We start from the raw sequence: 13,747 nt of genomic DNA on the forward strand, positions 1-13,747 counted from the left end.
CTCAGGACCTCATGGTACCTTCTCCAAAACTGACCATATAATCAGGCACAAACCAACTCAACAGATAAAGAAGATTGAGAAATCCTATAATAGCAATTTAACAGTTTTAAACAAAGCTCTACAACAACAACAACAACAACAACAACAACAACGACAACAACAACAACAACAGCAACAACAATAGCAACAACAACAACAACAGCAACAGCAACAGCAACAACAACAGCAACAACAACAACAACAACAGCAACAACAACAACAACAACAACAGCAACAGCAACAATAACAGCAACAACAACAGTAACAACAGCAACAACAACAACAACAGCAACAGCAACAACAACAGCAACAACAACAACAACAGCAACAACAACAACAACAACAGCAACAGCAACAGCAACAATAACAGCAACAACAACAGCAACAACAGCAACAACAACAACAACAACAACAGCAACAACAACAACAACAGCAACAACAAAGCAGCCAAGAAAAGTAGAGGAAATAATCAAACGCAGGCTGAAGTCAATCAAATAGAAACAAAGAGAACAATACAAAGAATCAACAAAAAACCAGGAGCTGGTACTTTGAGGAAACCAACAAGATAGACAAACCCTTAGCAACACTAACTAAAAGTCACAGAGACTCATGCAAATTAACAAACTCAGGAAAGGGAGGGGCTGGTGAGATGGCTCAGCAGTTAAGAGAACTAACTGTCCTTCCAGAGGTCCTGAGTTCAATTCCCAGCAACCACATGGTGGCTCACAACCGTCTGTAATGGGATCCGATGCCCTCTTCTGGTGTGTACTCATATGCATAAAATAAATAAATCTTTACAAAAAGAAAGAAAAGAGACATAACAACAGAAACTAAGAAAATAAAAAAAATCATTAGGTCTTACTTCAAAAGTCTGTACTCCACAAAATTGAAAAATCTGAATGAAATGGATGAATTTCTAAACAGATACCATGTACCAAAGTTAAATCAAGATCAGGTAAAAACTAAACATTTTCACAAACCCCAAGGAAATAAAATCAGTCATCAAGTCTCCCAACCCTAAAAAGCCTAGGGCCAGATGAATTTAGTGCAGAATTCTACAAATTCTCTTCTTCAAAGAGCTAAGGCTCAAACTATTCCACAAAATAGAAACAGATTAAACACTATGATTAAACATTCATTCTACGAGGCCATAGTTACCATAATACCTAAATGTCACAAAGTCCCAATGAAGAAAGAGAACTTCAGGTCAATTTCACTTATGGACATTGACACAAAATTCTCAATAAAATTCTTGCAAAACAATTCCAAGAACACATCAAAAACATCATTCATCATGATCAAGTAGGCTTTATCTCAGGGATGGTTCAATATAAGAAAAATACATCAACACAATCTACTAAAAAAAATAAAGGAAAAAAAGATCATCTCATTAGATGCTAAAAAAGCCTTTGGCAAAATCTAACACTCCTTCATGTTAAAAGTCTTGGACTGATCAGCAATTCATGGCATGTAACTAACATAATAAAAGCAATATACAGCAAGCCAACAGCCAACATCAAATTAAACAGACAGAAACTGGAGGTTGGTGTCCTCATGCAGATGAAGGCAGACACACCAAAAAATAATGAGGCCTGTCTCTGGATGAGAAGAAAGGGAGGCGGGAACAGAAGTTTAAGAAGGAGAAAGAGCCAAAGGGGGAAGTAAAATGGAGGCAGACGTAAACCATCCACACCGTGCATCTCCACATAGATATAGGTTGTTATGAATTCTATACGCAAATTTATCTTATCCAGGTAGGCAGTCTATATCCTTATCAATTGGTTGTAAATTTATTGTGTGGAGGTATTGTACATTGAGTATTTAACATATAAATCTGATTGATGGGTTACAGTTTGCTGAGTCATCATTGGGGCTAGCACGGTGTGGGACCACACTAGCACAGCCCACAGAACATGATGTATGTGTCAGGCGTGGTGACAACTCACCAAGGGGACAGTGTGTGAAAGCAGCTGACAGAGAAACAGCTAGAGTGCGCAGATTTGTACAGAGTGGGAGCTCACAGGAGCTATTTCTGCCACTTTTTAAAGTATACTGCAACAGGAAACTTGAAGTAATCCACTAAAATTAGGGACTAGACAAAGCTGCCTAATCTCTCCCTATCTATTCAATACAGTACTTGAAGTTCTAGCTGAAGCAATTAAGACAACAGAAGGAGAATCAAGGGGATACAAACTGGAAAGGAAGAAGTCAAGGTATCAGTATTTGTGGAAGATATGGTAGGAAACAATCAATTCCCCAAATTTTACCAGAGAAGTCCTTCAGCTGATAAAAATATTCAGCAAAGTGGCTGGATATAAAATTAACTCAAACAAATCAGTAGCTCTCCATTATATAAAGAATGAATAAGAGAGAAAAAAATTAGGGAAACAACACCCTTTACAATAGTCATGAATAATATAAAATACCTTGGTGTGACTCTAACCAAGCACGTGAAAGATATGCATGATAAGAATGTCAAGTCTCTGAAGAAAGAAATTGAAGAAGATCTCAGAAGATAGAAAGACCTCTCATGCTCATGGATTGGCAGGATTAATATAGTAAATATGGCCATCTCGCTGAATGCTATCTACAGATTTAATGCAATCCCCATCAAAATTCCAACACATTTTTTTACAGACCTTGAAAGAAAAATTCTCAACTTCATATGGAAAAACAAAATACTCAGGATAGATAAAACAACCCTGAACAATAAAAAAACCTCAGGAGGAATCACCATCCCTGACCTCAAGCTGTATTACAGAGCAATAGTGATAAAAACTGTATGGTACTGGTACAGAGACAGACACGTAGATCAATGAAATAGAATTGAAGACCCAGAAATGAACACAGACAGCTAGGGCCACTTGATCTTTGACAAATAAGCCAAATCTATACAGTAGAATGAAGAAAGCATCTTCAATAAATGATGCTGGTCTAACTGGATGTCTGCATGTAGAAGAATGCAAATAGACCCATATTTATCACCCTGCACAAACCTAAGTTCAAGTAGATCAAGGATGTCAATATAAAATACGACACATTAGACCTAATAGAAGAGAAAGTGGGAAATGCCTTGAACACACTGGCAAAGGAGACAATTTCCTGAACCAATGTCTCAGGTCCTAAGATCAACATTGATAAATGGGACCTCTTCTGTAAGGCAAAGGACACTGTCAACAGGACAAAACAGCAGCCTGAAGAATGGTAAAAGATCCAAAATATATAAAGAACTCAAGAAGCGAAAAGTCCAATACACCAAAGAACCCAATTTAAAAAATGGGATACAGAGATAAACAGAGAATTCTTAACACAGGAACCTCTAAAGCTGAGAAACAAATGAATGTCCAAGGACTCTTGAAATTCCACTCATAGCAATCAGAATGGCTAAGATAAAGCTCAGGTGACAGCAGATGCTGGTGAGGATGTGGAGAAAGAGGAACACTCCTCCACTGCTGGTGGGACTGCGAATGTACAACCACTGTGGAAATCAGTCTTGCAGTTTCTTAGAAAATTGAAACTAGTTCTAACTGAGACCTAGCTATGCCACTCCTGGGCATATACTAATAAGATGCTCTACCACTCCCCAAGGACACATGCTCCACTATGCTCATAGCAGCTTTATTTTTAATAGCCAGAAACTGGAAACAACCCCAATGTCCTTTAACCAAAGAATAGATGCAGACAATGTGGTGGTACATTTACACAACGGAACGTTAGTCAGCTATTAAAAATAGTAACTTCACGAAATTTTGCAGGTAAATGAATGGAACTAGAAAATATCCATCTGAATGAGGTGACCCAGACCCCAAAAGACATGCACTGTACATACTTACTGATAAGTGAATATTAGCCATAAAGTACAGAATACCCATGATACACCCCACAGACCCAAAGAAGCTAAACAAGAAGGAAGGCCTAAGCAAGGATGCTTGGATTACACTTAGATGGGAACACAAAATAATTATAGGAGGCAGAGGGAAGGAGGAAAAATGGTGGGAGAGGGGACAGGGAGGGAAAAGGGGAGGCAGGATCAGGTGTAGGGAGAGACAGAGGGCCAGGAGATGAATGGGAATCTGCAGCTGCCTGAGGTATGGGGGAAGGGAGAATCTCTAGGAAGTCCTAGAGACCTAGGAGAGAGAAGGCTTCCAGGAGTCAATGCAGGTGACTTTAGCCTAGCAGTGGGTCATGGAACCAGAAGAGGCCACCCCCTCCTGTAGCCAGGCAGGACCCCCAGAGGAGAGATAAGGACCATCCACAAAACTTTCAACCCAAAATTTATCCTGTCTAAAAGAGATGAGGGATGGGACAGAGAGTGAAAGAATGGCCAAGCAATAGTTGGGCCAACTCAAACCCCATCCCATAGACAAGCACCAATCCTTGCCATTCTTATGCAATGCTTACAGACAGGAGCCTAGCATAATGTGGGGCAGTGGACTGTGAAAGAGACCCTGACTCCTGGTCAAGATAGGTCGAATCCTTGGGGACCTTAAAAGGGACGCCAGGTGCATTCCCAGTCTCCCAGGATATCAAGGCCTCATATAGCCCCCCATTCCATAGACCCCTGTAGAGAGGTTTGAGACAGACCAGTCACGTAGGGCAATGGCCCAAGCCTCTCCTCCACAGGTGAGGATGTGACCACAGGTCACGCAGGCTTAAGAAAATCAGTCACAGAGACAGGACCACGCCCATGAATATGTCATGAGGTCTTCCCCAGCTCTCAGGCTAAACCAATAGGAAGTACCTGCGGTCAGACACTGACCCGTCCAAAAGCTGTATTTAAGAGTCCTGTTCATGATAAAAAGTGTGCAAGAATCACTCTGTCATCTGAGAGCTTCTGTCATAAAAGCTGTTAACACCGCCGCACCACCGCTTGGGGAAGAGGTCTGCTCTCCAGAAATCACCGCCAGAAACTCCCCTGCATCCCTCCATGGCTAGTCAGTCCCCTGCTGGCTAAGCCTGGCCTGATATGGAGGCGGAACAACACCTGCCTGAGTTCTCTTCCTTTCTCCTGAATCTGCACACCTAGCCCGACCAGAGATCTCCGTGGGAAACCTCTGGCATGGAGGCCCACAGCATAACTGTCCTCTGAGAGGCTCTGCACAGTAGTGGATTGAAAGAGATGGATATACCACAGCCAAATATTAAATGGAGGTCAGGATCACTTATGGAAGAGATGAGGAAAGGAACAAAGACCATGAATACATAGATGGAATCCTCATAGGAAGACCAAAAAAGTCAACACACCTTGACCCCTGAGAGCTCTCAAGAGTCTGAGCCAACAACCAACCAACAACCAACCAACCAACCAAAGGACATACAGGGGCTGGAACAAGCCCTCTCCCCTGCACATATGCAGCAGTCAGGCAGCTCAGTCTTCATGGCTGCCTTGTCTGACTTCAGAGGAGAGGATGCCCGTAATCAGGGTGAGACTTGATGTGCCAGGGTGGGTGGATACCCAGGGCCACCCCTCAGAGGAGAAGGGGATGGAGGAAGGTAGTAGGAACTGACAGGAAGGGGAAGTATCTTTTGGGATGTAAATAAACAATGAGTTTTAAAAAGAATAACAACTGTGTAGGCAAGGAATATTTGACACCCGAGTTCTAGGTTTCCTATGGAGTTCTGATCGAATTACTGAACTTTACTATTCGTCATTTAATGTGTAACTTTAAAGATGTAATTATAATATTTCAAATGGAAGTAACTGCTAAAACATTCAAACAATCAGTGGCTCTTACTGCTGGCCAGGAGAGCCCAGCACAGAACTGGGGGTCAGACGCTAGTCTGGAACCAGCACTAACGATGCCAAGCTCTGGCTCGAGAGCCTCAGACCTAAGAGTCCAGAGACTGACACTGAAAGGTGACATACAGGGAGGAGCTTCCCTGAGACAACAGTCTACTCTTCATGCCTCACTTAATGCAGATAGTAAGTGGTGGGTTTCACCTCTTTCTCTGTAAATTAGCTACTGACTGAAATCTTTATAACACCGATTAGGCGTCGATAAGGCTGTGGATGATTAAAATGGCAACAACTCAATAAATTCAGTTTGAGGGGGAACGGTGGGAAAGGAAAAAAATACATTCAGTTTGAACATGTAAAAAAGTGTCTTTTGCCTTAAGTCTCTTGAATATAGAATTTATTTTTATAACCTAATTCATGGCATCTCTAGGTCACTGTAATTGTTGGAATACTGCCATTTACACATGATGACCCAAGTCCATCTTCGGTCATTTACTTTCTTGCTTTCCTTGAGAAAACAAAGTAAAAAAGAAAACCCTAAACAAACAAAACCCAGAAAATTTGATCCTCCTGGCAAAACCAGCTTTCTTCTGTCTTGTGCACCCTCTCTGCCCTTCACCCTTCCAGCCAATCACCATTCATGGTTGTTGCTCTCAATACCTAGAAAAAGTCCTACACTGGATCCCCAGTCGACAGCATAGCAGGTTCTGAGAAGAATTCCATACCAGGCCGCCAACGCACAGCCACCACACTCTTTAATATCTAGAAATGGCATCAGAATTTAAGGAACAGAACACCAACCAACAAGGACAGGCCAGCCATCAACACCTAGTACCATAATCGCCTGTCTCAGATACCAGGTGCTATGGTGACAACAGTGACAGCCAGGACAATGTGTCTCCACAGGGCCCAGCAGCCCTGCCACAGCAGGCCCCGAGTACCGGCTCCAGTATGAGCTGAAACACAGGCCTTAAAAGACCCTTATGAAGTGATCCATGGAAACATGAACCATAAAGGGAAAGAATAAATCAGCGCACAGCCTGAAGGTGAGAACTGAATCAATGAGGAAGACCCAAACTGAGAAGAGTATGGAGACGAAAACACTTAGCGACTCAGACAGAAGCCGGGGCGGCCTCACCCACAGATGGAACCAAGGTCAAGGCCAAGGTCGGAGACCCAGGAACTAAAGCAGGGGGATGGTCAGTCAGGGAGACTATTTGTCAAAACTCTAAACAATTTCCACCACCCCCCCAAAGAACCAAAGCACAAAACACCTAGAAAATCTAGTACACAATGAAAAGGGCAAAATCTAAGGATAAAAGTAACAGGGGAAGGAAGAGAAACCTAGGCCAAAGACACAAAGAATTTTATCGAAACTGACGAAGAAACTTTCCTTACCTAAAGACTGTGGTACCCATCAAGGTCACCAAGCATAAAGAACACCACATAGACTGGACCACAAAGGAGATTCCCCACAGCACACAATAATCCGAACACTGAGCACAGAAAACACAGCTTTCAATCTCACGATCCAGTAGAATAGCACCTGACTTCTCGGTGTGGACTCTGCAAGACAGACGGCCTGGACAGATGTGCTGCAGATGCTGAGACCACAGGTTCCAGCCCAGACTACTCTACCCTGCAACATTTTCAATCACATGGGTAGAGAAACAAGGATATTCCATGCAAAGCCAAACTTAGGCAGTATCTATTTCCAAATCCAGCTCTACAAAAAGTACTAGAAGGCAAACGTCAACCGGAGAAGGTTAACTACACCAAAGAAGACAGGCAAACAGAAACAACCTCAGACTATCCAGTCACACAAGGGGAGAAAAGCCCGCACCACAACAAAATAACAGGGTCAACAAGCACTGCTCATCAATAACTCTCAACACCAACGGTCTCAACCCTAATCAAAGGACCAAGACTAACAAGATGTACATGACAGAGCCTCCATATTTATATTGTATCCAAGAGGCACACCTTAACTTCAAGGTCAGACATCAGCTCAGGATAAAGGGACTGAAGATATTCTAAGCAAGAGGACCCTGGAAACAAGCCAGTGTAGCCATTCTAATATCTAACAAAATAGGCTTCAAACTAAAACTAGTCAGAAGAGATAGGAAAAGGACACTACATATTCATTACAGGAAAATCCACCCAGATGACAGTTCAATTCTTACTATGCCCCAAACACAAGGGCATTTGTACAAGAAACACTACTACAGCTTAAATCACGTTTTGATCTCCCCACACTGTTAGTGGGAGACTTCAACCTTAGCAAAGCTATGGTCCAATTGCAGACTTCTCTTTTTTTTTTTTTTTTTTTTTTTGGTTCTTTTTTTCGGAGCTGGGGACCGAACCCAGGGCCTTGTGCTTCCTAGGTAAGCGCTCTACCACTGAGCTAAATCCCCAGCCCCGCAGACTTCTCTTTTTAACCTAAATCCTTATTTTTAATGTGTCTTGGTCTCTCTTTTCTGGTTGTAATCCCCAACTTCAGCAAGATGTACAGATTTTGTTGAATTATGAAGAAGAAACACTATTATCTCTTCCTATATAGAAATTGCATTGCTATTCATAGACTTATCAAAATGGCTTTGAACGGGTTTTATTACTTTCCTTTAAATTGCAAAAATGCACTAACAAACGTTTTAAAAAAGGCAAAAGGCCACCAATGAACTCCTGCTGCACGTATGATGGCAGTTAAGAGGGACAACTTTCTCCTCTTGGAACCATTGTTAAATCATAACGAATTATAATCTAAGCCCCTGGTCAAAAATGAAATTATAGGAGCATTAGTTACGCAAGCACCTTACTAATTATGCTATATTACTTTAGAAATAACTAACAGAAAGATATGCTCATTACCGTCTCGGGTTAAGTAATGCATGTGCTTTGCGACAACAGCACTCTTGTCTTGTGAATCCAGGAAGGAGAAAGTAGAGAAATCTTCAATATCAGCAGTTACTGAAATAAATGTTTAATAACAAGTTACTAAAACGTTCACATAAGCAATTTGCAGCACAGCAGAAGAATAGTTATTTACCTGATGAAGACAGTAAGTTAAGATACTGTGGTTCAGTGTGCAAAATCAAAGAATTTAGCCGGGGTACAACGTTACTCTTGTCCATCAGGAAATCAATCGCATTGATTTCATCCGTTATTTTGCCCTAAAATAGAAAAGTTTTACTTTATTAATATGTACCATTGTATACATATTGCTATATAAGTAAATCATACAAATATATTTAATTTAAAATAAAATTTCAAAGCATATAATATTCCATTGCTGTAATAAACTTTCTTATAAAATTACAATTATAATTAACCTTTTATTTCATATACCTATATATCTGATAAGTTTAATTATTAATTCTTAAATCATCAGAGTAAAAAATTTTATATAACTTATGCCACTAAAATTTCAATATACTTATATCATTCATGCCATTTTCTTATAAATGCACACTTACCATAAAAACGTCTCTTTGTAGATATATAAACGCATCCATCATTTTTTCCAGAATGGCCCCTTTTAGTTCTTCAGTGTCTATCTCTTTGAGGCCAAAGTGTTCACCGTTATAAAGAGCTTGAGGCAAAGGACCTAGGCCGGTCATCTTATAAAAGTTTGCTCCTTCCTAGTTATTAAAGATATCAGTGTCAAACAAAATATGGTTATATGGGAAAGGAATGTAAAATAAAGAAGAAACAGTGCCATTATTTTTAAGTCATAGGAGAAGTTGACAATTTTGTTATTTATACCCATGCATACTAATAGCAGGAGTCAGCACGTGTCTTCTGTCAAGGGTTAGCGTATGAAGGGTTAGCATATGAATATTTTAGTCTTTGTCAACTCTTTGTCTATGTTCTCTGAAATGAGCTCTGTTGTTAGTGGTAGGAGATTCAGGCAATTCATAAACACATTTTTTGGTTTTCCCAAAAGTTACTTACAAAAGCAAGCAGTAGTGGTTCTGCTGAGTCTTGATGTCTAATGTGACACTTACTTAAAACTAAAACATTTATTTATACTACAAACTATACCATTATTCATTTATTCAATAAACACTTCTTGACTCAACCCACGAGAATTACATTATCATACTGAAAATAGAATTGAATGTTGTTCTTCAAGAAGTCCACTAAATACTTACAAATTAAAGCAAGGTTCCAAGTGGGTCCAGAAAAGGATCATTTAAGAGTCTGAGCATGAAGAGGGAGGGTTAGACAAAGACACTGAGAGCCTTAGAAGATGAGTTACAGTTTCCAGGAAGACACCATGGAGAAAGACAGTCCAGGGGAAGGGACAGCAGAGCAAGAGCTGGAAGGGAAGTGAGAACATGGCGGTTCAGGTGATGGCAACGAATCTAGGTGTGGTCTCTAGGTGCTGTGAGACCTGGGGTTGGAGAGACTCAGTCAGAAGGCAGACCACAGGCATGCATCCTCAGTGCGTAAATTCCACCTTCTGGAGAGGTCACACACCTGATGTGTGCTACTGAGTGTAGGGTTATGATCAGAACCGACATTCTCACACGTAGCCTAGGAAACTGTGCAAATCAACTGCTCCTTTTCTGATACTTTTCTGGATCCAAAGTATTTAAATTTTGGAAAATGTGTAGACTCATTTTCTTATCCAGGATCTAAATGCCAAATCATGATCACACGGTTTCAGACTCTGAAGCATTTGGAAATTGGGTAGGGATGTTCAACCTGAAGCATTATTACACCACTTCACACATGACAGGGCAGGCACAGAGTAGGTCATCTTCAATGTCAAATGGCTATCATACTTTAGAACTTGACCTATACCCAGATGTGTCTGACCTAAAGTCTGAACGCTTAACCACAGTACTGTATTATGGCTGCACCTATGGGCAGACATCTCCTATAGGATGATGAATGTATAGAGATAACAAACACCTAAATACGTCATCTTGAAGGAACTTATAGCTTGGTAGAAGGAAAGGTGAATCATTACAGCAGGAATGAATAGAGCTCTCAGAGGTCCCAATGAAGGTTCAATGAGTACTGCACGGCCATTTTATCTATTTTGAAAAGGACACATCAGCAACACTGAAACAATGAGCTGCAGCCTGCTGCGGGCAGACAGCAAACGAGAACCAGAGCATGGTATGCCAGGGGGCAAGGAGGGGTCAGGAGGGTGGCATGCAGAAGGAGTACAACTTGATGGTTTTTCTGGAGGATGTGAAGGAATAAAGAACGTTTAGGCTATCTAACACACTTCCAGCAGAGCTGGCTGGCAAGAGCAGTGACCCGCTCTACTCTTTATGGTAAGGCACGAAGAAGGACCATGTCACCCCAATAGGTTAGGTGTAACAAGGGACATGATAGACTTAGCTTTGACTTCATATGTTTATGGAAAATCCTCTAAACAGATGAATGCCTACTTCTTTGCCTTGGCTTTTTACTGGTGTGTGTGTGTGTGTGTGTGTGTGTGTGTGTGTGTGTGTGTGTGTGTGTGTGTGTGTTGGCTGATTAGCATTAGGTATGCTGCACAATTCAGGCATGCGCCACAATTCTCAACTGTTTTATTTTTTTAACAGGGATCTGGGGATCTTACCCATTGAGCCATCTCCTAGCCCTGAATGCATGTGTGTTGACTCTTTAAAAGATTTCCCTGATACAGGTCTTCCTTTTCCTCCTAATCTGTAACTTCTAATTAAGAAACCTTAGCTACGGTCCCCAGCTCCGGAAAAAAAAAAAAAAGGAACCTTAGCTACTAAGGATAAGCCTGTGACATTCACTGTACGATTTCATATACCTGTACGTTCACAGGGATCTCACAATAGATAAAATACTAAATAGAAAAGCTGAAGTTGTCTTCCATTCACATTTTTTAAATTGTAGTCACTTATTAGTTTGATTTTTGGTACATATGGTAGAAATCATTGTAGCCCCTCATTTTTCCTAAAAAGTTTGTTTTAAACAAAACATTTTTATTGGATAGTTAATGTATTTACATTACAAATATTATCCCCTTTCCCAGTTCTCCCCTCTCCTATCACCTCTCTCCCTGCTTCTATGAGGATGCTCCCCCTCCCACCCACCCACACCCACCTCAACACCCTGGCATTCCCTACACTAGGGAATCTTATTGAGTATTTTTGCATCAATACTCATGAGGACAATTGGTCTTAAGTTCTTTTTCTTTGTAGGATCTATGTGTAGTTTAGGTATAGGCGTAGATGTGGCTTCGAAGAATGAATTGGGCAGTGTTCCTTCTGTTTCTATTTTATGGAATACTTTGAAGAGTATTGGTATGAGGTCTCCTTTGAAGGTCTGATAGAATTCTGCACTAAACCCATCGGTTCTGGGCTTTTTTTTGGGGGGGGGTTGGGACACTTTTTATATGATCCTGATTTAACTTTGGTATCTGGCATCTATCTAGAAATAGTCCATTACATCCAGATTTTCCAGTTTTGTGGTAGGAACTGATAATTTTTTAAATTTCCTCAGTTTCTATTGTTATATCTTTTTTAATTTCTGATTTTGTTAATTTGGATGCTGTCTTTCTACCCTCTGGTTAGTCTGGCTAAGGGGTTTATCTATCTTGTTGATTTTCTCAAAGAATCAGCTCCTGGTTTTGTTGATTCTTTATATAGTTTTTTGTTTTTACTCGGTTGATTTTAGCCAAGTTTGATTATTTCCTGCTGTCCACTCCACTTGGGTATATTTGCTCCTTTTTGTTCTAGATCTTCTAGGTGTGCTGTCAAGCTGCCAATGTATGCTGTCTCCAGTTTCTTATTGGAGGCCCCCAGAGCTATGAGTTTTCCTCTTATCACTATTGTCATTGTGCCCCATAAGTTTGAGTATGTTGTGCCTTCATTTTCATTAAATTCTAAAAAAGTCTTTAATTTCTTTATTTCTTCCTGGACCAAGTTATCATTGATTAGAGCTTTGTTCAGCTTCCATGTGTAAGTGGGTTTTCTAATGTTTTTTCTTGTTATTAAAGACCAGCCTTAGTCTGTGCTGATATGATAAGATACTTGGGATTATTTCAATCTTCTTGTATCTGTTGAGGCCTGTTTTGTGACTGATTATGTGGTCAATTTTAGAGAAGGTACCATGAGGTGCTGAGAAGAACATATATTCTTTTGTTTAAGGAAGAAATATTCTATAGACATATATTAAATACATTTGGTTCATAACTTTTGTTAGTTTCATTTTATCTCTGTTTAGTTTCTGTTCCATGATCTGTCCATTGATGTGGGTGGGGTGTTGAAGTCTCCCACTATTATTGTGTGAGGTGCAATGTGTGCTTTGAGCTTTAATAAAGTTTCTTTTATGAATATGGCTGTCCTTGCATTTGGAGCACAGATGTTCAGAACTGAGAGTTCATCCTGGTAGATTTTTCCTTTGCTGTGTATGAAGTGTCTTTCCTTATCTTTTTGATAACTTTTGCCTGAAAGTCCATTTTATTTGATATTAAAATGGCTACTCCAGCTTGTTTCTTGGGACCATTGCTTGAAAAACTGTTTTCCAGCCTTTTAATGAGGCAGTATCTGTCTTTGTCAGTGAGGTGTATTTCCTGTATGCAGGAACATGCTGGGTCCTCTTTAAATATCCAGTCTGTTAGTCTCTACCTTTTTATTGGGGAATTGAGTCCATTGATGTTAAGAGATATTAAGTAAAAAGTGATTGTTGCTTCTTGTTATTTTTGTTATTAGAGGTGAATTATGTTTGTGTGGCTATTTTCTTTTGAGTTTATTGCAGGAAGATTACTGTTTCGCTTTTTCTAGGGTGGAGTTTCCCTCCTTGTGTTGGAGTTTTCCATCTATTATCCTTTGTAGGGCTGGATTTGTGGAAAGATATTGTGTAAATTTGGTCTTGTCATAGAATATCCTGGTTTCTCCATCTATGTTAATTGAGTTTTGCTGGATATAGTAGCCTGGGCTGGCATTTGTGTTCTCTTAGGGTCTGTATGACATCTGTCCAGGATCTTCTGACTTTCAT

At 40.3% G+C, this 13,747-nt stretch overlaps 1 protein-coding gene across 8 annotated transcripts in view; it reads right to left on the reverse strand.

Annotated features, from left to right (window-relative positions):
* Nucleotides 1–13,747, reverse strand: part of Uggt2 (UDP-glucose glycoprotein glucosyltransferase 2) — a 166,053-nt gene that overhangs the window by 90,232 nt on the left and 62,074 nt on the right. For 7 of the 8 annotated variants that reach the window (XM_063274903.1, XM_063274902.1, XM_063274905.1 and 4 more), the window contains 3 exons: nt 9,250–9,414; nt 8,823–8,946; nt 8,645–8,743 (listed from right to left, as the gene is read on the reverse strand). In XM_063274903.1, the coding sequence (XP_063130973.1) occupies nt 8,645–8,743; nt 8,823–8,946; nt 9,250–9,414 (388 nt within the window). Of the gene's footprint in view, nt 1–8,644; nt 8,744–8,822; nt 8,947–9,249; nt 9,415–9,927; nt 10,067–13,747 lie in introns of those variants that run through there. The other variant, XM_063274909.1, reaches the window with a different exon arrangement.

Source organism: Rattus norvegicus, chromosome 15 (genome assembly GCF_036323735.1).
Source record: "Rattus norvegicus strain BN/NHsdMcwi chromosome 15, GRCr8, whole genome shotgun sequence".
Lineage (NCBI taxonomy): Eukaryota > Metazoa > Chordata > Mammalia > Rodentia > Muridae > Rattus > Rattus norvegicus.